The following is a 27,880-nucleotide window of genomic DNA, read 5'->3' as shown; positions in this document are numbered from 1 at the left end:
CAATATTAATGTAAGAAAAAAATGAGTATAATATTTTAGTAATTGAATTTATGCATAAAAATGACTATTATTGTCATAACTTGTTTTAAAATCACATAAATATATCGAAATACAGAAATAAACTATTAATATACAAAACTAGTATTAATGAGTTTAAAAAAAATTTTTTTAAATTGCTTCTAAATCTAGTAGTTTTTTCATATATTGAAATGGAATTAAAAATTGCAAATTGCAAAATGCATATCTATACGTAATAAAAGGATTTATGAAACAAATATAATTGTTATATATATTTTACATTTTTTTCGTATTGCTTTTTTGAAGCATAAAATTCTTTAATATCATCAATTTTCTATTTAGATATTTTTTGAACAATTCTAGATTCAGTTCTTATAAGATTAACGTTGTATATAATTTTATATCAATATTCCACAGATTTTTATTTTATATAAATACAATGATAATATGACAGTTCTTTAATTCCATATATTATTTTACTAAATACAACTAATATGTATAATGTATAAAAGATAATGTAAATATCTTGATATTACATCATTTCGAAAATATCTGAGGTATTTGTTTTATTTATAAGTTTTAATCTTAATATAAAAGGATAAAAATCAATATGTAGTATTTTGTAGTCTTCGTTTGTTTCAAATTTCTTTCACATTGGAAGACAAACGCACTGTCAGATGCACGCACACATAAATACACACATAAAGTTTAAACAAATATTGAGCCTCCACGTAATAAAAAATGAGCGCTAATTATCCGAGTCCGAAATTGTTTTTCCGGTCCACTGTATAGTATAATCCATTATTGTATCGTATTTCAATAATATCATTATAATTCTCATTATTATATCGTTAATGATTAATAATAAATATATTCATTTACACTTTTTTTAATCTTGATTTCTCGATTATGAGAACGATTTTTTTCCGAGTACTTATTTATGTCTCTTTCTGCAAAATTGCGAATTTGTTATCCAGTATGGAGTGATAAAAAGAATTCTAGTTTGTTAATTAAAATTTCTCTGTTCATATCTTTGTAGAATATGTTTCTTCTTCTCCTTTGTGCATCAGAGCAATTGTTTTTATCATTTTATTTATTGGATTAACTTCGCTTTAATGCAATAAGAATGATCATTTATTGTAGTCGTTTATCTTCATCATATATGTAATATTGTGTTGATCAATCTCATGATCGTGAAAAAAATATTGATGGATCACAACAAAATGGAAGCATTTCGGTTATTATAGCATCTGCAAGCGTCATCGCTCTTCCTTCGGTTTATAGATCGGTCTATTGTTGAGCGTATTATGCGTGGAAATGTTGTTGGTCCTGACCTGCATATACTTTGGCCTCTTGTATCGTGTGCTCCAATGAAGGTAACTATAGCATCCCGCTAACAAGACGCCTAACCCATTGCAAGTACAAGAGAAGATGAGAAGTATCGTCAGAATACCTTCTACGTCGGGACAATTAAGGTCCAAATATCTGGTGAGATATAAAAAAAGTATTGATTTTTATATGCATATCGTCGTAATATTAAACTTGTTGCGTCACACGATGTAATATGGCTATCTTCTTTTTTAGAGAAACGAAAACGTATTTGAATATCAAGTTCTTCTCATTCTTCAGAATTTTCGATAATGAAAAGATGATAAAATCGGAAAGATATTTAAAAAGTAACTTAAAATGTTCTTAAAATATAAAAAAATGTCTTGCATATTATACTTCAAAACTTAATTTGAAATTTAATTATTCTTAATATTGAAATAAATAAAAATCTCTTTCTCTGAAGAATTAAAATGAAGATTAATAGTTCTACAAATAATAAATATAAAGTTAAATAATTATAAAATTCTATAAGAGAAACAGTGCTATCTCTAAAAACAATCGCATAATACATCACATATGTATTATAACTTTTCATAAATTTTCTAAATAGATATTCTACAAATATTATATAATTTATCAATATATCTGAGACTAATTTTACATGACATACCTGACTGCACCTTCGAATGAATCAGGCGGCTCGCCACGTGGCCTGCATACACACGTGGCATTTAGTACTCGTGCCGGAGTGCATTCCAGTCCCATGAGACGCGACAAGTGCATCGCGGAGAATACGCACGCGCTCACGCACGCAATGGTCGCCGAAACCGCCAAAAACACGCTAACAACCTGTTCGATGTAGCAAAATGGGATATAGGTGCGATAAAACATGATCAAAAAGAGCAAAAGAAAAAAAGAGGGAAATACATTACATATTATTTGATAATTATATATGTATATTATTTCCCTAGAAAGTTATTAATAAAGAATAAAATTGATATTAAATTGTTATTCTTGTTATAATTAAAATTCTTGTAATTAACACAAGAATATATATTATAATATACAAAATATTAGTTATATAACAAAATATATGCATATTGTATTTTAAATTAATAAATAATACTAATTAAATAAATAATTGTAAGCAAGAAATTATCATTAAAGAAGCTGGACATAATAAAAAGCTCGATCTTGAATTTTTTTTATAGAAATCTATAATATATCATAGAGAATTCTTACGTACCTTTGTGGCGGAAAGACAAAATCCGGGACTTATACCCGGATATTCTTCCTTAAAACAGCATAAGAGACAGATTCCGAAACTGCCCGACATCAAGAGCTGAAGATCCAAAATGTTAAAAAAATATTAAATCGTATATATGTGTACATATATAAGTTAATATACATGTACTTATGTGTTAAAGAAAGAGTAATAAATATAATTTCTTTTGTGTGTGTGTGTGTGTGTGTATATATATATATATATATATATATATATATATATATATATATATATATATATCAGATCCTATATATATATATATATATATATATAGGATGCTAGATAGGAGATGATTTTTATTGCACACTTACCTTTAATTAGTTAAAGATTAAAAGCTTTCAAACATTGTTAACTTTATATAAAAAATGTACCATTAAAAACTATCAAAATAAATGCAACCCAATAAATAATTATTAATTTTAAAAAATATAACTACTTGGATTTATAAAACTATATATCATTTAAAAAATGACAATTTTATATAATATATATATAAGTATATAGTGATCACGTTATGTGTTTATTCTAATAAAGCTTATTAAATAAATAAAGAAAATTTCTATTCTATATCATTCTTGCATCGTCAGAAATGCATATCTCATTGCATAAAATTATAAAATTATAAAACTTACAGGCATGCCGCTCCAATAAGGATTGTCCACGATGGGAAGATGCGGTGCCCAAAGCAGCAACCACAACGACAGGAAAGTCACCGCGACGCCAAGAATGGTCTGCAACGCCGCCAAACATCGGGCTAATCGTCGATGATGGACCAAAGGAGGTAAAAACTTCTCTTGATCTAAAAATAAACCCATTTTAATTCTCATGTGCAACTAAATATTAATTATGTATTTTGCAAATAAACATAATATAAATTCGAACATGTAAAATACAGAGAACATATTGTCGACTTTATTTTCCATCACGATTAATATATTCTGTTTTAGTCATCGTGAGATTATTTCATGAGAAAGGGAAAAGTCAAAGTTTTCGCAATGCGACTTCCCACGTTACATCCGCTAAACGAGATTCGATCTTGCAGATCTAGAGATCAGATTCTAGAACGAATCATGTCACGAGGTGATCGGTCATCTATTAGATAATTCGACATTGCGAAACAGACATGCGCTCTATTCATCCTTTGTCGTGACATACATTTTCCTCTGTGGCGTAAACGGTCGATAACCCGCGGGTTCTATCGAGAAACCTGTGTAGTCCGATAGAAAGGAGAGTTTTCTGCAATACAAAACGGCCTCGTCGCCATACATACAAGGTAATCTAATTAAATGATTAAATATATCCTCCTTGCCAACTCAATAAAACAGGAAACTTACTCACTATTCAAGATTCGCAATGATTATTTTCTTTCAAATATAAATGTGAACCTAAACCATAATAATATTTTACAACAATATACATATAATATGACATATGACTATGCTGTTGCGTTTTTGTTGGAAATATTTGAAATTAACCCTTTTTAGTTTGTAGTTGAATATGTGTGATAAAACGTGCTTATAAAACTATAAAAAAAAATATATATATATATATGTATATATACATTCCTGGACAAAATTAACGCATAATTTTTTTTTCACTTTTTCTTTAAAATTTAAATACCAGCTTTTAAAGAAAAAGTGAAAAAAAATTATGCGTTAATTTTGTCCAGGAGTATATATATATATATATATATATATATATATATATATATATATATATATAATCTATATATATCTTTTTGAAGACATATTGATTTGAAAAACTTCTACTCCGTATATTGGAACTTTACACAATAGAAATTCTCTCGCAACAAAAAGGTTGTCTCCATTATATTCTATGGTTAGGACGATTCTTTAACAATTCATGGTCAATGGATATTTTAACCTTGTCATTTTAAATTTCTAAAGTTTTCGGAGAAATGGAATAAAATGGAATAAAGTGTAGATCACACAGAGCTATTCAGAGTCGAATATCGAAACGAAATTCTGTGATCTTTTTTTGCTGTGAAATATATTTGTATTACATTGAGAAAAAAATATTGTAGACAATCTAACCGGTTTTTTCAATCTTCTTTCAGATTTGGAAAGCATAAATTCATGAGTTGAACATATCTATTCATGTCTTGAAAGAAGAGATGTAGAATTAATATTAAAAGAGAAATTTTTATAGACACAATAGTGATGCACTATAGAAATATTATTAAATAGTACATACAATTTCGTGTAGACAATTAAAATGTGGAAGTTACTGTATATGTATATGTGTGAAGATGTTCCATAAAAATATTGATATAATAAAAAATTAGTAAAACATTCATAATTAGAAAATAGTAGAATATCGATTTCTTTATTATCATTTATAATGATCAAACAAGACTAATTGGGATGTAATTATTTCTTTCTTTCTTTTTAAAGAATGGAACTAATTATATAAAGAATTTAACATTATTAGCAAATGCACGAATCAAATCTAACAATGTTGAATAAATCAACTATTAATGAATTAAATAAATATAATTTTTCTCAAGGATGACAATTTAATGTTTATGATAATTTTTCGAGGAAAAAAAACTAACGAAGATTTACATAAGTAATATAAAAAAAATGGGAAACAAGCTAAAAAACCGCAAGATTCATAGTACAGGGATGAGTATATATGCTATATTTGCTGAATATATCGCGATTCAAATTGAGAGTATAATATGCAAACTTGTGTCTTGATCAAACATAGATAAATCGACGAACATTTTGCTCAAAGAGAAGCTGTAAAATATTCAGTAAAAAAATAAAAATAAAATAAAAAAGAAAGATCCAAAATAATAGGTATTAGCAATTCATCAAAAGCACATTATTAAATCACTGTTATTCGCGCGAAAATTTTTACATTTTTACAATGTTCTTAAATAAAAATAATACGAAAAATTTACTTTTTAAAATGATATTAATGTATTATCAATGTATAATTCACTGAAAACAATGTATAGTACATAGTCATGTATGATTTCAGTTACAAGTTACACTTCTCAATCGCAGTTACATTTCATAATTAAATAAAAATTAGCACACAATTCTGTATCATAACATTTTATGTGTCGAACTCTTTGAAATCTCATTATGGCGGTGTGTAAATATTTATGTACGCACTTGAGATAATCATGTTTTATTAATCAGTGTTTCTCAATCATTTCGGTATTGAGAAATGCTATTAAATAAAAAGATGAAATAAAGAGCGATATAACCTTCAAACTTTCCAAAAACTGTAAAGAATGTATGCATACGTAGAAGAATGTGCGAGAAATTTATTATAGAGTCTGATTTTATAGAGATTACATACTAACATTTATCAATATGAAACAGCTATCAAATCAAAGTATACACAAAGTATATATAATGCCACACCATAACATAAAAAAGTTTCTCATAGTCTCGTTATACAATTAACTCGTCAGGAACTGATTGTGAATGCACCTTACGTTACATGCTTATAGAGGAGAAATTCTTTTGCCACGATACGCGCACGGAATTTTAACATCTCGCAGTCATCGCTGAACGTCAAACCGTGAAAAGTGTGATAATTTCTCAATGGGAGATAAAAAACCTATTTTTACTTACGCAATGCACGTATTTGCTGCGTGAGGATTGCATCTCGTAGGAGCTCTAATTATACCGCAGATACATGTTAGGAACGCTGAACATAAATAGTTTATAGATAGGTAGACCATAAGTTAATAAGAATAAGAATTAGACATAAATAGTATGCATAATTATTTTAAAGTAATATACAATAAAATTTTTAATCTCTTTTTCTTAAAAAGCCATAATTATTTTAAAGTAATATACAATAAAATTTTTAATCTCTTTTTCTTAAAAAACAACACATTCTTTTTAACTTTAAACATGCTACATTAATTCTGAAAGTGTAAATTAAAAAAGAGAAAAAGAGACCTTTTTATAATAAAAATTTTTATAACAAAAAATTTAATATTCTTTTTTTAATAATTGTTAGAATAAATGTGTCATTATATTTTTCTATATATATATATCAATGCTATCGTTATTTAAAAATTTCGAAATAATGGTACTTTAATTATAATGTTCAGTCATGTTTAATTATAATGTTAATGATACTTTAATTATAATGTTCTTTTAAATATCCGAAATGTATAGAGATATCCAATGATTCCGCAAAAATAAGAAGAAATAAAATTCTATGTTATATCAAATTGCTATGTCATCAAAAGAAGAATTATTTTGTTATGATTTTTTCTTGTATCGTTTTCAACGAATAAAATGGACACTACAGTTAAGTGACTTATATTATTGCTCCTTTGAGAGGTGGTTCACACGATGCAAGAATGCGGGACATGAATACGTATCGTTCGCATTGTATACTGCCTCGCCATAGGTATGTCATATTTATTGCACAATGCGAGGATATACCGGTGCAAATATAAAAGGAGAAAGGGCCGTATCGAGGAATCAAATATCGACCGACAAAATAAGTAATGCATTTATTACTTTTAATCTAACACTAATTTGCCGTTAATAAATTATATTAATTAATTAATGCATTATCGTTGCTTCGTGATCAGATGCACTCGATATATTTCACAGCATTATAATAAATAAAAATTGGGTATAATCTTTAAAATTAAAAAAAAAATATGTATCATTCATTATTAAAGTTGTTCATTATAAGGATTGAAATTATCTGACGCAATTAAACTTATAAAGATTTAAAGATAAAATTATTTGACATATTTAACACGCCTTACATACATCCGTCGTGTGATGTAATTATTTGTAATTTTTCTTCATCTGCGTCATGTATTATGCACATTGACGTGAATGGCCTCGCTTATGTGTGGGTGCAAATGTAAATGCATACATTATAAGAGATAACAATGAGCAACATGGTACATCGTGTTGTTACGGCCGGCAAATTTACCGCAAAATATTACAACCCACATACACGCATACATGGAAACATAATGGATAGTACGTTTTCATTATCCGCTAGCTCTGTTGCATAAATAATGCCAATTATGTGACTTACATAAGAAGAAACCATGGATAACTGAATAATTGTGTATTACGCCAATAACCAATTGGATGCCTTCGATTTCTCTCTTATTAATTACTCTCATTAACTAACTCGGCAATTATTTATTATTTTTGACACTCTACCGGTAAAAAATTTGTTAATATAAAAATGAGTATTATGCATTTAAATGTAAGTGTACGTTATCTAAAAAAATTATCATAAATATTTTTCATGAATCTACAAGAGGAGAAAGAAAGAGATCGATTAAAAGATAACTATTCATGCAATGAAAAAAATAGCATGATCGTCTAATTATCTGATCTTAAATGAAAACCAAATACAGATTAATATGTGTAAGGGTGCTGAAAATTGGGCGTAAGAATAGCGATCCCATTTGTAAGTCTGCACCGGTCTCAAAATAGAATTAGGACCATGTTAAATGCGTGAACGGCCTTTGAACGGAATCACGGTACGTGTACGTTTCATCAATTTCGACCCTTCGGCGCTCACACGTGTCGCTTGTGTTTCCTTACAAGGGTAAAAAACAATGCTCATTGTTAAATTTATTTAATGCTTGAGTATTTTTATTATATTTTTATTATATGAATGTAAATGTAATACCGTTTATATGTCTTGGATTTCTTAAATGTTTATATGTCTCGTAGATTTCTTAAATTTCGAAAATTTATATATTTATATATTTACTCAGTATATATACGTTTTTTCAGCAAGAAAGTCTTCTTTGTTCTGTTTAATTATCATATATATGATAAATAAACAGATAGTATTTTTATCCACTAAAATCAAACATAATTATGGCAATTTTAAAAGTATAATATAATTATTACGTGTGACAGACAGAATTAATTGAAATGCAATGCGAGATAATTTTAAAAATATCATAAATTTTCTGTCCATTTGTACATCAAGCTGAAACTATATATTTCGAACACATACCAAAAAGATCACATGATATATTTCCGACTCGGTACTTCCGCTATCTGTGGAGAACCATGTGCATCCACTTTAAAGTATGCGGTGATCAGCGGAGCAAGAAGCGTTTAAAACTCAGTGAAATATTTACGCGAGGGTGATTTAAGAAGAAAAGAATGAAATGAATTTTTTTCCTAAGTATAGATAAAATAATGTATTACTAGAATATATAATAATGTACCATATAATTTATATATTTTTTAAATATATATCTACTCTTTAATTGAAATATTAAATGAAAAGTTTTCAGTGTAGTGCAATAATTTTAGTGCAATAAATTTATGTCTTTTATACTCATAGTTTGTGTTTTATATGACTTTAAATATAAAATTATAATTATTTTATATATATTTTAAATATAAAAAGAATCGATAATATATATAATTAACACGATAATTTATCTCTCTCTTATATCGAATGATAGAAATGGAACGTCATTAAAATTTATTTAGTACAATGCAATTTTTATAAAAAATTTTATAAAAAATTACATTTTTCTACCATTAAACTTTTAATATTCAGACACATTTTTTATATATTATGACATAAAAGGTATTTCAATTTTACGGTCATCCTCTTTAAAAGCTTCCGTCATTCTACATGTCGCATTTTCGTCACCTCCGACGTCTTTAATTAGCTGCCATTTACCGCGTGCATTTTATGCTAATTATCGTGGTGATAAAGAACTCTACCGCACTTTCCTGCGTCTACAATGTAGCGCTAATTATAATTTTCCTATCTGCCTTGACAGCAACCTCGATCCTGCCGACCGACTCAGCACGCATTAAGAGTGATACTCATTAGCGCAGGGAGCGCAATAATGTGTGCGAAGCGACGAAACGATTATCAAAGAAAATCGAGAAAATCGACCAAATACCGGACCGGTTGCATTCCACAGCCGAGAAATGAGATTCCTGAGCGTGCAATCTTGCTCTCAAGAGAAATCGATTGAATCGATTGCAAAAAGCGAATATAATCTCATACGCAAGATCTAATCGATCGGAACATAAAAAATAGCATCTCTGCTCACTTTACCAGTTTACTTTATGATACTTCGCCAAGTGCATGTGTTCTTGCACACGTATTCCGAAACGCTTGTTTAAATCAAGTTGTTATTTTCTTGTGATCATATTCGCGATAATATGAGAAATTATCGTTTTCTATTAATTGAAAATCGTTAAATCACTCGAACAGATGCATCGTTTGTCGAGCATCGCAAATCATAGTATGGAAATTATTTGGAATTGAGTTAAGCAGAGTTTTTTTCAAGACTATTCAAAAAGTAGTATAAGGGAAAAGATATAAAAAGATCAGGTAATAGTCTACTCACGATGACCAGTTCGATGCATCACGATCATCCTGCTGTGCCTCAAAGAATTTCTTGTGGGTGTGTGTCGACCGGCTATTTGAGAAGCTGCCAGGTTGACAGGAACTGTGGTCGACAAGCAGTTGGCCATCGATGGTGCTCGACCAAGTTCCTTTTCTTTATCGCCGCGGGAGATTCGTCCGATGTTCCCGGTTGATACTGCACCTTAAGATACCCAGTAAAATATCTAAGTATTTTGCTTGCATTTTATTCTTTTATTAAATAAAATAAAATTTAACTTAAAATTAAAAATTTAAACTTAAAAATTTAATTTAATTTCTGGAATTGCATTTGTCTATAAGAAAAAGGATATTTTACAAGCGTAGATAAATCTGTTTCTATACGACATATAATCATAAAACTGGATTTTAAAAAACTTTTGTAAACTTTTAATGAAAAGTTCTTTTAATGAAAAAGGATATTTAAAGCTAAAAATCAGAATTAATTACATATTTAATTACTTGTCACTAATCTTGTTTAAAAAATCGGCTTATTGTATTTTTATTATATACATACATTTTAAAATTCTAAGGAAAAATAAAAAATATATTTTCTTGTAATTAAAAATTTTTACTTCTATAAATTTAATTAAATCACGTATTCTTTTAGGTGTATCAAAATTTGAAATAAATGTCGCATCATGCACAAGCATGAAATCATCGCACATATTTTTCTTTTTCTTCTTGAGAAAAATTCATATTCTTTCGCGTTCTCAAAGTTTAAATTTTGTTTATTTGAGATTTAACTTTATCAAATCTTTTATTTTTATAGGATTGAAATACCTCAAGACAAGAATTCCCATAAAAGAATAAAGATAATAGATTTATGATCGTTAAGTCATAGTTCTAGCATGCATCACGATATTTTTCGTTTATTTTTCCTTACTATGTAAGCAAGTTTAACAAACATAATTTATTTTATCATGTAATATTAAACTTAATACTCCGAGTCATCAAACGTTCAATTTGATCATGAAATGTATACTAATCGCATGTCTGTATCTTTTATATATCAGCGATTGCTTAATTATTATTTATATTCTTTTTATTTCTCAAGGATATTTTTACGACAGAAACTTTAAAAGAAACATAATATCTATCCAACATAATACGTGTGTGCAATATTTCTAGATTTCTAAATTTCTACATGTATATAAATTATAAGATATATTTTATATGTTATATAAAAAAAAATATTTGCAATTTTCTCCAGAAAAATGTATCATCAAAGAAAATATATAAAGCTACTGCAACTGCTCCACTTTTATTATTTGTTTCGAAATATGCAATTTATTTAATTGTACACGCGATTTTGGCACACGTGGATTTCTATGAAAAGCCGGCATCGCGGCACTTAGAATTCGGAACGATAAGGTTTCATGGCGCTAAAAACACCTGGAGTAGAACAAATAGGTCACCGTGACACGAGAAAGATTAATGTACGACGTAGAGATAGGCAAATACAGTGCGGGCAATTTGAGTTATTCAAAATATTTGTAATTTTATAATATTTATAATTTTTGCGATTATTTTAATTTTTTTTATTTAATAAAAAATCAAACTCGCGATAATATTATTTCGAAAATATCAGTTAGAAATGATACAAAATTAGTATTCATATGGTAATAATTATTATATAAATTATATATAACTAATTTAAGATTAATAAATGTTATGTTATGGAAATGTAAGCGAAAAAAGAGCCAAAAGTAAGTCATTTATCTTATTTCATTTTTATCATCGCGTGTTGAACTCGTAGTTAAAAAGCAGATATTGCGCACATAAACACACGCAGAAAGCACATCATGGAAAGTACATTCAACTCACCGGTGACCTTGGCAGTATGAATCTTCGATACGTTGCCCGCGCTGACGGCGCTACTGACCCTGTTATTGTTATTGTTATTAATGTTGTTAATGTTGCCGCTGTTAATACTGTTGTTGTTGTTGTTGCTCTGAGACACGGCGGACGTGCCATTTCCGTCACGGATCTGATTCAGATTGCCCACGCTCATGGCGGAAGTGACGCAAGGCGGCATCACTGGTACGACCTGTAAAGTCGAAAAAAAAGGGTTAATTTTGCCAAATATCTCTAATCACTTTAAAGAGAGATACAACTGGATTTCGATTGGTGTACGAAAAATATGGTAACACGGTGTGTAAAAATTGAAATTCTTCATGTTGACGTGTGATTCTTTGAATTAAATGATTAGTTTTGTATAAAAGTTTTTTCCTTTCGTAAAGTTTAAAATTAGAACTATAAGAGATTGATGGGTTTAATGTGATTAGAATCAATCAACACTTAAATAATCAATACTTCAAGTACTGTTCACTTAAAATTTATGTGAATAAAATATTCTCTCTGTGTTAAGTTAATTATAAAGGACTTTCTGCTTCTAGAAATATAGAAGGCATTTCTTACTTTTGAAAACATGGAATGTAATATATTTAGAAAATAGATATTTAATACAAACACTTAGAATGTGCAAATTTATGATAATTCAATGCATATAATGCAAGTACGTGGATAATTAATACCGATTTATGAGCCGATCAAGAGCTTAATTGTGTTTATGTGAAATGTTATTCTTTCGATTCGCGTCGCGTCGTCACGCAAAATCTTCTTTATAGTATATAAGGAGAAAGACGCGCAAGTAAACAGAGCCACGTGGATATAACCGTACCTTATAGTTGTCATAAAAGCTCACCGGCCGGCTTCTCGGCGCGTACTGAATGTCCTCGTCGGTTTGCATCGTGGCTGCACCGCACAAAGAGTCCCTAAGGGATGCGCGCGCAGCTCATAGGACATTCACTCCGTAAGTCACCCTCCTGTCTTTCTCCACTTCCGGCGGATCTGTTAAGGTGAACACAGATGGCATGACCACACGTAACGAGACCATAACTGAGCATCGCAAATTAGCGCTGTAATTACGCGGTAATTTGATATGACGCGTAAATCGAATTGCAACTAGCAATCATGTTTCGTATCTTTTAGATAGAAAGTAGTGATTGTTATATCGCTATGAAATTATCATATAAAAAATATATATTTATATATTTTTCAGCTTTTTTAATATTATATATTTTTTAATTAGCTTTTTTTAATTATGAAGCTATTTGTGTGTAAATAGATAATAAAATAAAAATAAAGCGATATAGAGACACATCATTTTTATAAATTTATCAAATAGCCTTATTATCTTTAAATTTTTAGTATTGATATAAAGTTTCTTCTTGCATAAAGAAATAAATTGAAATAAATAAATTCTAAATGTATTTCTTATGCATTTACATATATGCAACGTTATATATTTATACCTGAATATTTTCGTCAGCTGAAATAATGATCCATGACGCTTATCAGAATGTCATTTGGATTCGAATGTTTTCTTGTTTTGCGCGCAAGTTCCTTCACTTCTTCTATGAACGCGTACTTAAGTTTATTGTCGATATTTCTTCCATATCGGATGTGGTTGATGACTCACAGCTTGCCAATCTGCAGGCAATTTCGACAGGGAATTTTCTCCTAATCCTATTCGACGTGTCGTAAGTCACGTTCGAGGGATGCTTTGATGCATAAAACAGGGATGATCAGACGTCTTGCGAAGCGATAGTTCAGCGATTTCCCTGACGTCGGCGTTCACGTGTTCGCACACGTGCGCTGCGCATCTGTCACTCCATAAATGTCTGAAAAATTAAGAAAGATTACCCGCGTGAGGATAGCTTTGATCGGCATCGTTTATTTGGACAGATCATCTGAAGCATGACTGAACTCTGCTCTGAAAATATCTCAATTACTTTTCTGATATATTTAGTCAAATAAAATTCTCTTTGAAGATAAAATCAAGTTATAACGATCAATATACCATAAATAAGAATGAAAAAATATATGATATATTGTACGTACATTGTATGATTCAATATAATTCTCTTATTTTAATATTCAACAGTATGGTATAAAAATAGAATAGAACGGCAAAGTTAAAACGAATATGAAATAAAATGAGAAAAAATCCGTACGAAATTCGTGAACATCGCTTTGTAAATAATAATACTCCCAAGGCGTTACATTTTAAATAATCTTAATTTTATTAAGATTTATTTTGTTATTTATGGAGATTGATTCATCTTTCCAAGACACTCCAGCGTTTTTACAAAAAAATAGAACGATATTTTTTTGTGGAAATTTCGACGCGAATTATGTTAAGGCGGTCCCGACATTACGGTTTCTTCGGTCTCGCGAGACGCTTAAGTGCTGATGAAACTTTGATTCCAACTTAGCCATATGATTTCCCAAGCCATTAGAGCGAGTGATACTACGTCATGTGTGATTAATGCATTTTTGAGAGCTGTTACTTTAATTTAAAAATGTGACTTTAAAAAAATTAAAAAGAAAAACCTTTTCAATGTTATCGATGAGAAATATCGATTAAAAAAAAAACATTTTATTATGTATAAAAATGTTTTACTTATTTTTTTATCATTTTTTAAAAGAAGACACAATATCCTTTTCTTATTCATTCCAAGATACTAATAAAGATTCTGATATCAGAATTGAATCATAAAAATAAATCGAAGCAAATATTTTTATTTTTATTTATCAAGAAGAATATTTCGTAAAATAACTGATTTTTATATTATATATTAGACACTTTAAAATCTTGTGTTTCTTCTGTTAGATCAGGACAGAGTAAATAATAAAACTTTTCTTGCCTATCGATTCATATGTAAAAGAAAGTAAAAATACGTGACGTAAGATCTCTACGGTTTTATAGCGTCACAGTTTGAAATACAACAACTCGTCAACATTCGTTTACATTATAGCTAAAAGTCTAAGTCTACTTTAATGTATTCAGCTTGTTTCACTGCAAAGCGATTGCACTCGACAGAATACAATATCGATGACGCTTGACGAAGATATTCAGGATTTCACTTTCGCGAGAATATTGAAAAGAATAGGAATTATTAAATCAAGTTTTATGATAATTGTTGTTGCGTAACGAGGAAAAGAAAAAAAATTTTTCTTACATAGCTATCTCATAGCTATTATCTTTACCATTACAATTTAATATGAAAATATAAATACAAGCGGAGTGACATGTCCCTGAATTTTTTCATATGCTATTCCTGTTTTATATATACGTTTTATATATGAATTGTGAAATCTAACAAAGATATTTTTATACAAGAAAGAGCTTGTGCAAATATTTCAGCATGCTAACCATAGAGAAACAGAACGGAAAGAAATAGATTAAAGCTTGAATGGTATGAAAGCTTGATGTGAGCGTTGCCTAAGGGGATCTAATGGAGAAATGACTTATTTCCAGCTGTGTAACCCGAACACAAGTCTGTCGTAGGTAGGTCAGCGAGCGTACAGGGATCTAAAGAACCTCTCACATTATTATATTATCATCGGCTTAACAATCTATTGCCGATATGGAAATTCTGTTAATAATAATACGAAAACTCATGACGATGACAGTATTTGCATGATTATTAATAGTGTATAAGAGCTCACTTTATCTTCGCTATGCGATTTTATTGCCTTGCATATATTGCGCAATAATGCATTTACTTGAGATCTTGCTTGCACACTGTAAGAGTAAAGCTATACTCATGGAGCTTCGAGTATGACGACGAGGCCACGTTCGGAAAAGAAAGGAAAAAAAAACAGAATCTTGACGTAATCACGTGCTGCTACCTGCTGGGTGTCACCTGTCGATTGGCTACTGCCAGATATGCAAAGATATAATTCTAAAAATATGATTATCATGATGACATGTTTGAAAGATCATATTGAAGATAATTCAAGAATAATTAAATAAATATATAAATTATATTACTTAATTATAATATAAATTATAATGATTAATTACATTATAAATTATATTACTTAATTATAAGAATTAATTAAAGTTTAAATTAAGAATCGATTAAATAAATATATAAAAATTATAGGCGATTTAAATAATTTTCAAGTGTATATTTTTTAAATAATTTTGAAATTATTTTTTAAATGTGCCTAAGTAAGTTTCTACATAAAAAGAATAAAATTTAAAGAATTTGTATTTAACATACAGAGACTTCATTTCCTTACTTTTATAAAAAGTACGCACAATTGTACGCACAATTTACAATATGATTATTTTTAACTTTAAGTCACGTTCATAAAAATTCATTTATTTACTGGCAATTGTTTGCCGACTTCAAATATACCTTAAAGTTCTATTTCTGTATTACGCAGTACCATAAATTCGAGTGCCAAAGCAAAATTTAGAGAATAAGAGCGAGCAGAAGTAAGTTCACGAAATTACGTAACATAGATACACTTTTAACTTGAAATTAGAAAATGGGACTTGTGCTCAAATAAAACAAATAAGAACCAAAGTATTTATATAAAAAATCAAGTATGTATAATTTTCTATGAAAAATGTGTATCAATATCATTTAATATTGTTAAGAGTTTTAATTAATTTAATTATAATTATTTGTTTATGTATAATATTAATTATTCTAATAGATAAAAGTAAAAAGTTTATTTTTTATTTGATGATGTTTTATATTCTTACCGTTATAAAGCAGAATCATAACTTAACAATTTATTTGGCACACAAGATTTTAAGAATATTTAACACTTCTAGCATCGTACGATCATTGTGTAAAAAAATTAGATATAACTAACGTACAAATACAGATATAAATAATTAGATATAACTAACGTACAAATTACAGTTATAATATATGATTGTTGCAAACGTATGTTTCCCGTAATGCGAAATATGCAAAAAAAAACAATTATAAGAAAAATTTAAATGATTAATTATAGCATAAAGGTGTCTTTTTATATGTGCGTAAAAGCAGTATTTAATAATTGTCACGAAAACAATAGTCATTAAAATAAGGCATTATTTCAGTATCATTTTTTTGAAAGACACACGTGTTCTGAAGACGTAATCGTGACAGAACTATTATGTTTTCAATGTCATTGTTATGGATATAAGTCATGCACATCTCGTGATATTTGTCCATCATTAACTTCATTTTCGAAAAAAAGATAAAAATGCAATTGAATTTTTTTCACAAACATTGATGATCATTATTTGCAATAAAATATTGTAAAAAACAAAAATATACAAATACTATATTTAACATAAAACTAAAATTCTTTTTTTTATAATTTGATAATACGTGCGTCATTACGAGAAGTAATATGACCCTGAAATAATTGCTTCGAATATTATTCGTAATTTATATTAACATGCAATGAGATTGTGTTTGTCGAAGCGCTTCATGCGAATAACGCGCAACGCTCGGAAATATATTCTATCGCGATAATATTATTGGAAATCACTTTAAATATCAATCTTACTATATCGGATGATAGAATTATAAATCAATATGACGGAAGAGAAATGATGTAATCAAATTAATTCATGATGTGTAAACTTTTATATCTTTCTTAATCTTTTTAACAGAGATCAATAAATTCATGCTCATGATTAAAAAATTAAGTCTGTGCATGTGTCGTTCTTTGCGATTAAAAAAAAATAATATTATATATAATTATAAAAATAGAAAGAATTTTGTATGAATTGTAATCCACATATATGGGGTAACAAATCCTGTTGTAATATTGTTAAATGCAAATAAAATTGCGTACGTTGCGTGTATACATTAATCCACATTAAATTGTTAGTAATTGTAATAATTAACGGTCGCGCGAGAAAACAGCAAGTCGCATTTTATCGTGCTCGATTTTAAGCAATCATATTTTTCGCATTTACTTTGAACACTTGCGCACGTAATTAATGTGCATGAGCAAGCTGACGAATATTTTAGAACTCAAATGTAGAACGTGTACATCTACTAACCCAAATAACACATGACTTTTCTATCCTATCTCACCGTGAAATCTGTAAAACTAGAGCAAATTCTTTAAGATTTATTCTATATATATTGTGTTGCATATGTTGTATATAATGTAATTTAACAATATATAGAATAAAAAAATTATTTATTTTATATATAATATATAATTCTTTTAAATAGTGATTATTAAAGCTAAAATATTGATGAAACAATTGCCAATTATGTTTATTTAAGAAAATAATGTGTATTATTTAAACACCGTAAACTATTTTGAAAAAAGAATAAAAATAAAATTATTGTATATCAAAATAAAATTACTAGTTTTAACTGCTTAAAACTAGGATAAAGATATTGTTCACAATTATTTTATATTTATACTAAAATAACCAAATAAAATGGTTAAACTATTTGCATGTAATGATGATGACGACACATTATGCATTTTGTTTTTTAGTGTATGTCATTGTACGTTAGCAGGAAATGATTAAATTCCCAGCTTATTTTTCTTTTATACTTTTTTTGTTATTCTCTGTTATAAAAATTTTTAAAATTAAATAGATATGCAGCGAACTGATGTATCATTAACATTATTACTATAATAATTTTACAATATAACAATTTACTTAAATATATATATTACATCTTTTACATTTATGAAAAATAATTAAAATAAAAATATTTAATTTTCATTATTTAAAATAATACATTATCTATGTAGAATATATATGCAGTAATATATAAGCAATAATAATGTGTGTATGTATGTGATTGAGAAATATTTTTTTTCTAATATTTAGTAATTTTTTATAAATATTTTTTTTCTAATATTTAATAATTTTTTATAAATATTTCTTTCAATTATTTATGGGAAAATCTGATTATCATTAAAATTTTGATATTTGAAAACGCTACAATAAGAGAAAATATATTGCCAACAAAGTATCTATAAAGCAATATCTGCAAAATAATTAATGAAGTTTTGATATTAGTCACACAGTTTTGATATATGATAGTCTCTCACATCTGAACATGTATTATAGATGAAATGTCTCTTTCAAATAAATTATATAATTACGCAAAAATAATTATTAATTATGACTGCAAAATATTAAAGTAGAAAGATTTTCTTATTGAAAATAAAATTACATGAAAGGATTACATGAATCATGAAAAATAGAATTTCTTCCACATTTTCCGATTTTAAACGATTCATTTAATAAAAATATACTATCACATGAAAAATTACCACTTACTTTATTATATGTTTCATCAAATTTATCGATTTTTGTTCAAGATAAACTCAAAATAACAATTATAATCGATTCACTAAATTTCACTCATTTGCATTACAAAACTTTTAGGCAGATGTATCTATTAAATAGCGAAATCCGATATGTAATCGCATTTTTTGCATGGCACGTAATCATGTTTATATGACGAATAAAAGTGTCATATAATGTTACATAACGTCACAATACGTTACATTAATTATATCAAAAACATAGGATATTATCATATCAAGAAATTTAAAAACATTTATATAAAATGAATTAAAATGTTTTTAATTATAATTGGTATATTCTTTTGCATAATTTAAATTATGAATATGCAACAATTATCTATATAATTTTACTCATATTTCCTCATATATTTGTTTTGATATCTTTTGTATATATAAAAATCTCTAATATTTAACTAATATTCTAATAAAAATTATAGTTAAGAGCAAAACATATTTTTAACAATATAATTATTGTTATACATCGAATAATAATGTAAATTAATGTTGAGACAAATAATGGAAAGTTTTATAATCATTGTGAAAATATAAACATACTGCAAATACTTATTTTCGGTATATTGCTTTCGAGATATGTCTCTGTTGCAAAATATTTCATTTGAAAATATAAAATGATCGTACAATAACAGTCTTGGGAAGATTTCAATAACATATGCATAAAAAAATTGCGTTAATTCAAGTATTTATGTTATATTCAATAAATATAGAGTTTTATATTTTGTTTTTTTCTGAATATTTTGCGTATAAATCGCATATTTCATACATATAAATTATTTATAATAATATACGTAATCCGTACTAAAATATTTTTTGATGAAACTAGGATGTTTTTGTGTGTGTAGTCAAAATAAATTTTAAAAATAAAATCTTTCACACAAATTACAAATAAAAATAATCAAGAAACTAAATTCAATTTCTACATGTAATCTATTAAAGAATAAACTAATCACCAACGTACATGTGCACTAAACAGAATTGGTAGCACGTGAAACCAAAATTAGATTTCAGGCTGATGCAGTTTCAATTTCCTAGAATACATTCCACTATTTTCACATTGGGACACATTTTGCTTTAGATATAATTATTTTTGCAAACGGATCATATTTTTGCATCCGTACCACCACTAGAATAATAATTGAAATATTCTCTAAACGTAATAGACCGGTAGCCGGTCAAATGTACACACACGATTCTGCCGACGTCGCAGTGACAACTGAAGGCCCATGTATATAATGCATCAAGGCGAGGCCGAAGAGGCCCCACCAAAGTACGTTTGAACGAAGTCGGGAACACCAGGTGTGTGTCAGACTAGGGAACTCCTGCCGGCAGGTGAGAACGACCATCTGATCTCTGGCCAAGGATAATTATTCAACCGGCAAAGATAACCGACGTTCCAGATCCGTTTACATTTCTCGAATAAATACTCGTCACAAAACGGAAGATAGACTCTCTAATAATTATTGATTCTCCAAAAATGAATGCATTTATATTTATGAAATTGCACAAATGAAAAAAAATTTAAGAGAAAAATGACTTTTTTTTAATAATTTTTTTTCGGAAAAATATAATAATAAAGTAACTAATATTTTTTCATTTGTCCACGAATGTTCTTTAAATTAATAGAGCTTTAATATAATTTAAAGTTTTTTAAGAGAATATTCTTTTTTAGATATGTTCTATTTATATTGTTTTTTTTTTTTGCCAAAACTAAAAATATGCAAATAGAATGAACAAAGAATTTGAATACATTTGGGAATTGTTATAAAAATTTTTAGAAATTTAGATAAATTTAATATTTTAAAAGCTTATATAATTTGTATAAGAACGACATAAAAACTGAAATGTTTTCAAGCTGATATATTTATTATTTATCCAATGGAATGTCAATAAAAATTTTTTAAAGCTGAGCACCACTGTTATTACTTTCACCGTCACTGAGCGATTCAGACCTGATGGAAGAACTTATGGAAAGTAATAAAAGAGGCAAAAAAAGAAGGGGTTCTACCCACTGGTTCCTGTCTACCTTGAGCGGTGCTCCTTCATTCTATCTTGTTCCTTTCCAAACATTTTTTGTTTTGCTGTTATTTGATTCTTTATTCTGAACTATCTTTCTTATAATAGTGATTTTAAAATAAACGCTAAAGGATTTTGTATAAGATATGCACTTTTTTCATTTATGATTTTTTGACTGATTTATGATCTACTTTATCATTTATTATAATATATGACAATTCAAATAATATTATTTTATTTTTGTGTGATTATTGTGCAAATGAGGAAAATATGTAGTATATTTTATTATATTTCTGATAAAATATGTATCTATCACAATTATGATAGTTATTAGTGTTCCGTTTAAAAGTACTCATGTTATTATTTGTTTAAACAAATAAAATAATAATTTTTCATTTAAAGCAAAAATTATATTTTAAGCGCAAGATAAAGTATTCGCATGCAATGCATGCTGGCTAAAAAAAGACATTTGTGTATTGAACATGTATATCAAAATTTTTATTTATTTATTCAATCAGAAGTATAATGTCAGTTCAATGTTAATTCGATGTTTGCGCGGTTGACTCAAATTGAAGATCGATTTTTCACATAATATCGATCAACGCATAATAGAGAAAATATTAGGAATAGGAATAAATAATATTAAATATTTGGAAGAACAAAAGTTGTAATTATTTTATTTTAAATAAGAAAACGGAATGAATTAATTATTCCTCACTCCTACATCATTATTAATTCATTCCATTTTTTTTTTAATGAAATAATTCCAATTTCCTATTCTTCTAATATTTTTTTAATATTTATTTCTATTTCTAATGTTTTTTTACAGAATATTTAGTTTTTATTTTAGTTCATAATGATAGATATGTAATGCATAAGATACTTCATGAAATTTGAAAAATGCTTTAAAGTCAATATTGCCTTTGATAATCAATGCAATGAATACGTCATATTTAATTTTTAGTTTCTAGTACATATTCTTTATAAATATGATATTTAGTTTTTGTTGTTTATAAATATCACGTACTATAAATTGGAAAATAATTAAATATCATGCTATGTATATCATAAATATACGTAGCATTTATTATCAAAGGTAATATTGTTTTTGAAGTATTTTTTAAGCTTCATAAAGAATATCATAAAGTATATTATGAAGTATTTACGCGTTGCATATCTAGCTCATTATAAATTGAAAATTATAAATGAAAACTACTTTTTATCAATTGTAGTTTATACTTATAATATTGCATTTATTATCATTAGGCAATATTGACTTTGAACCATTTCTTAAGTTTCATTAAATATTTTATGCATTGCATATCTAGCTAATAATTATGAACTAAAAAACTGTAACTGATAAAAACTTTAGTTTTTATTTTACTATAATGAGCTAGATATGCAATGCATAAGATACTTTATGAAGGTCAGAATTCCAATTTTATTTCAATATATAAGTTTTTGACGTTAGTTTGACGTCATGTCAATTATATGTTTCTGATTGAATAGCATTAGAGAGATTTAGCATGTTAATTTAATTGATTCTTTCATGAATTATTATAAATTCATTTTTTTTCTTTTCGTTTCCTCATTGCATTGAATGAATAATAAGTGTCACAAGCCTCGTCGAAAAGTATACCGTGCATTCACAGTTTTTCCAACGTCATGTTTCGCAACTTGTTGCGAGGTCGTCAACGAGAACGAGGATGTTCCTCACGCGGCTCATTAGCGTAATAAATTAGTAACTCCGGTTCAACGAGCTCGGGAAAGACAAGAGATAGAACGGAAAAAGTACACCTGAACGAGCATGCGCGCACATAAAAGGAATTTCGTCCCTTGCCCCATACAAAAGTGAATCACTATTCGAGAATTGGAGATTAGTTTCTGACGTAATGCCAAATGGACTTGGTTTTACAGCAGATAATCATAATTTCTTGTTTTAAATTGACAGAAAATTTGCAGTAAGATATTTTTTTCTACGAAAGCATCCATTTTCCCAAATTCGTTAAATTATTCAATTATATTAAATGTATGCAAATTGTTTGAAAAAATTCGAATATGTAATTATTATTAAATTTTATTTTTATATCTAAATTAAATTTTGTTTATAAGATAAAAAAGAAAACAAAATCTTATTGTATTCTTTTTACATATATATATATATATATATATATATATATATATATATATATATATAATAAATTTTGTTCATCTTTTAAAATTCTTATAAATTATTCGTGAATTTTTCAAATTAGCTTTCGTATGTTTTATAAAATAAACAATTTTTAAAATTTTTATCAAAAGTTAAGAAGAAAAAGACATAACTTATCTATATATCAAGAGAAGATTCAGATCTGTCTTTGAAATGAAACTCAAAAAAGATACGCATGATACATGTTTTTGTAATATATCAGCTTTCGTTCTTTTAAAATCAAGGAATCCTCAAAGAAAAAAAAAACAGATATACATACCTGAAAAGAAAACCGGTCTCTTGAAATCATCTAAGTGGAATATATGGGAGAATTGCAATCGGCCAGTTACGATGAAGTCCCATTTTGACTAATGACTGTAACGTGTAGTCCATTTTTAACGCTGACACTAGCATAATGTCGTCATTACTGCTCTCGAGACGAGACGTCAGACACCTCATTATTCATGTCAGTTATGTACACGTAGATTTGCCTTGTATGAACTACACTGCAAAAATTAAAACTTGCGTTAAATGTCGTTGAGCTTCAATTTGTGTGTGTGTGTGTATGGGTTTCGGATTTATGTTATTATATGATATTTTTTATATGAAATTTTAATACGTTTATGTGTATTCTGAAATTAAGAATATTATGTCGAAAAACACACATATATGTTTTTTTTTATAAATATAAAATTAGAGCAAAAGCGCTAGTGTTTTTAAATTCTGATTTTATTTTATTCTTCTGATTTGTTATTATACAAAAAAATCATATTAAAGCCATAAATCAATAATAAAAAGGATAAATTCCTTGTGACATTTATAACCTTTTTTTAATCGAGTTTTCTATATTCTATATACTTGAAAGATTACAAGTAAACAGAAACTAATAAGATCGTAAATCGATATTCTTTATTTCTCGTAAATCGATATTCTTTATTTCTCGCACTCAATCATTACTATCAAGTTTAAAATAATTTATTTCTTAATTTATTTCTTATCATAATTTGTATGAGATATTTTATATCAGACATATTAATTATTACTATCATTACTATCAAGTTTAAAATAATTTATTTCTTGATCATATATGATTAAGAAATAAATTATTTTAAACTTGATAGTAATGATAGTAATAATTAATATGTCTGATATAAAATATCTCATACAAATTATAATTTGTATGAGATATTTTATATCAGACATATTAATTATTAATAATAAATCAGTCTTAAGAAATATTTTTAAAACTCGATTTCATAATCAATGATTTTAATTCAATTAAAAGATTAGAAAGAAAGAGAAAGAGAGAGAAGAGAGAGAGAGAGAGAGAGAGAGAGAGAGGAGAGAGAGAGAGAGAGAGAGAGAGAGAGAGGAGAGAGAGAGAGAGAAATACTGTTGCACCTGAGCTAATTAATAATGGGCCAATATAATTGTCTTAAAAATATATATTGCATATTTAAAAATGAATAATTATAACAATATATATACACATACAATTGTTCTTTCTTATAATTATAACAGGATGTATTAATATATTTGAAGATTTCATGCCACCTCGGTTATTCATACACGGATGATAATTTTACATGCTAATTAGTACAAGGAAAAAGGTCTTTATATATATCAAGCACACGCACACAACATACATATTGTGTATATTGCATATACATTGTGTAATAACTACGTGCACATATATCTAAAATATTCTTTATTTAAAGAAATGCAACAAAATGAATCGAAGTTTCACAACGTTAAAATAAATTGACGAAAGAAACATAGCATATATCAATTACAAAAGAAAAACTCGAGAAAATAATGTGTAGCAATATAGTTTGTACTTATTTATTCGTCAATTAAGTATATCACGTATTAATGAGAATAATTAATGATAAAATAATGACAAAATTACTTACAACAAACTCGACCGGTAGTTTTGCCCGCGCCTTCTTTCTCGTTCTACAATGCTACCAACCGAATATTTGCGTTCGTCACTAGATACGAATTGTTGGTACTTTTCTAATGCCAATTTGTATCTAGTGACAAACCTGAATATTTAATTGTGGAATGCACAGTAGCGCGAAATATATTGATAAAAATGTGCGGTCGAGCTTGCTGGTAAGTAATTTTGTTATTAATTTATCAGTAATAACTAATATAATTATTACATAATATGTTTAACTACTTGTTGGTAAAATAAAGTCATGAAATAAAGTTGGTAAAATAAAGTCATTTTATTATTAATTACTATAATTATTGTGTGTGATGTATTTAATTAATCAAAATTTTATAATTCATATAAATATCTTATAAAACATTGTGTAATTTACAGTTCATTGGATCCAGACACTTTGTGTTGTGCGTGTGAATATAAAGATGCCAATGGTAAACAACAGAAACTGACATGGGCTAAAACCGATCTAAAATATACTCCATCATTTAATATGGGACCGCAAGATGTTTTACCTTGTATGGTATCTGGTTCACATTTTCAAGAGGAAAAAGAAAGAGTTCTTTGCGCTATGATATGGGGAATAATTCCACCTTGGCATAAGGTGAAAGTATTAGAGCTTTAGTATAAAATCAAATATCAACTATTCTATATCAGCTTGTTATTTATTATCTTCTAATGTTTCTTTTCTTTAGGGAGATTACAAGAAACGGTCAGATAAGTTATCCACTCACAATGGTCGTTTAGAGAACATACAAACGTCAAAATTATATTCTCCATCATTGCGAAACCGACAAAGATGTATTGTGGTCTGCGAGGGTTTCTATGAATGGAAAGCTGGTACAAATAATAAATCTCCAAAGCAACCATATTACATATATGCAACTCAAGATAAAGGCGTAAAAGCAGATGACCCCACAACATGGAGTAATGAATCTTCTAAGCTAGATGGATGGAAAGGTTTTAAAGTATTGAAATTGGCTGGAATATTTGGAACATTTGAAACTGAAGAGGTATACATGCTTTTTTTATCCTTTATTATATCAGAAATAATTAATATTTAAGATATTTATAATCAACTATATTATTATTATAGGGAAAAATCATACATAGCTGTACAATTATTACACGAGAGAGTAACAAGGTTTTGTCCTGGTTGCATCATCGCATGCCAATATATCTGCAAAATGAGGAAGAATGTCAAGTAAGTATTTGTATAATATCATTATATATCATGTTTGTAAAAAAATATGAATTTAAGTATAAGAATATTGTATATTTCTTCTACATTTTTTACATATTTCATAATAATGTATTTTTTTTCTTATTAGGCATGGTTAAATAACAATTTGCCGACAGATGTAGTTATCAAAAGATTAAACAACATGATATTAGAAGAACAAGCTTTAAACTGGCATCCAGTATCCATGGTTGTTAATAATGTACTCCATAAAACTCCTGATTGCAGAAAAGAAATAAAACCACAGTAAGTAAAAATCTATAAAAATCTATAAAATTAAAGATAAATCTTTAATGATTTATAAAGCCATATTTTGAGAAATTCCATATATTTTTTAAAAATTATTTTCAACTTGTTCTTAATATTTTATGATAATAGAATTAAACAAATTATTGATTTATTATTATACAGAGAAGAAAAAAAAGATAATCAAAAATCTTTTATGGCTTCATGGCTGCTAAAAGGATCCACTACTTTAAGTAAAAGAAAAAGTACAGATGCTAATAAAAGTATAGATGAAGAAGATGAAAAAAAAGCTTCAAAAATTCAAAAGAAAAATTAAGATTTGTATAAATTGGCATTCACATTTTCCGTGGATCATTTGCTTAAATTATATATGTATATATAAAATAATTTATTTCATTCTCAGTATTTTTCAAAAATATATAATCCAATGATCTTAAGAGTGTTGAAAGCAGGTATTTTATTGATTAAAAGTAACAAGACGCATATGCTACATTTAAATATATTAATTATTAGTTAATTATTAGTTTAATATATAATTATTATAAGCACTTTCCTCAGGAAATACAACTACCTCTCATAATTGTACTTTTTGTATTATGTAATATATTTTTCTAAAAATTATATTTTTTGGAAATTACTCTTAATAAAACATCCTAAATTATAGAAAAAAGGAATTCACATAATAATGAATTAATTTAATTATACTTCCTATTTAATAGTAAATATATGCTATAAAAATTCTAATTAAATTTTTTATAGTAAATAATATATATATATATATATATATATTATTTACTATACTATTTACTATTCGAATTATTTATATTTCTTTTAATATGTGTGCGAGATATAAGATTTGAATATTTTGAGTATTATGCGATATATATATATATATCACAAAATACTCAAAATATTAAAATCTTATATCTCGCACACATATTAAAAGAAATATAAATAATTCGAATAATTCCCTCCTCTGTACGAACAGAGAGAAGATTACGAACAGCCGTCCAATAGCGATGGAAGTTCGCAGTTGCAAGG

General features: G+C 27.3%; 2 protein-coding genes across 4 annotated transcripts; one reads left to right on the top strand and one right to left on the bottom strand.

Moving 5' to 3' along the window:
• Positions 1-461: 461 nt before the first annotated feature.
• On the bottom strand, positions 462-12,879 carry LOC145960407 (uncharacterized). The gene is given in 8 exon segments (XM_083079848.1): positions 462-1,503; positions 2,018-2,196; positions 2,594-2,689; positions 3,265-3,431; positions 9,999-10,199; positions 11,861-12,083; positions 12,717-12,805; positions 12,808-12,879. Coding segments are annotated over 8 exon segments (1,215 nt in total). The 5' UTR covers positions 12,842-12,879; the 3' UTR covers positions 462-1,277.
• On the top strand, positions 12,114-27,487 carry LOC145960406 (abasic site processing protein HMCES-like). 3 transcript variants are annotated; one of them, XM_083079846.1, is made up of 6 exons: positions 12,114-12,187; positions 25,735-25,957; positions 26,049-26,366; positions 26,450-26,557; positions 26,685-26,839; positions 27,005-27,487. In XM_083079846.1, exons 1-6 carry the CDS (start codon positions 12,177-12,179, stop codon positions 27,153-27,155), a joined length of 966 nt encoding a protein of 321 aa, XP_082935972.1. In that variant the 5' UTR covers positions 12,114-12,176; the 3' UTR covers positions 27,156-27,487. The 3 variants fall into 3 exon arrangements, with proteins under 3 accessions (XP_082935972.1, XP_082935971.1, XP_082935973.1); XM_083079845.1 differs by lacking the exon at positions 12,114-12,187 and adding an exon at positions 25,463-25,520 and having other exon boundaries at positions 27,005-27,486; XM_083079847.1 differs by lacking the exon at positions 12,114-12,187 and adding an exon at positions 25,593-25,616 and having other exon boundaries at positions 27,005-27,486.
• The last annotated feature ends 393 nt before the right edge of the window (positions 27,488-27,880 follow it).

This window comes from Camponotus vicinus, unplaced genomic scaffold (genome assembly GCF_025532165.1).
Source record: "Camponotus vicinus isolate PSW18456_S1 unplaced genomic scaffold, iyCamVici1.0 SCAF_10, whole genome shotgun sequence".
Classification (NCBI taxonomy): domain Eukaryota; kingdom Metazoa; phylum Arthropoda; class Insecta; order Hymenoptera; family Formicidae; genus Camponotus; species Camponotus vicinus.
The sequence above is the reverse complement of the archived record's forward strand: the minus strand, read 5'-3'. Positions and strand labels throughout refer to the sequence as shown.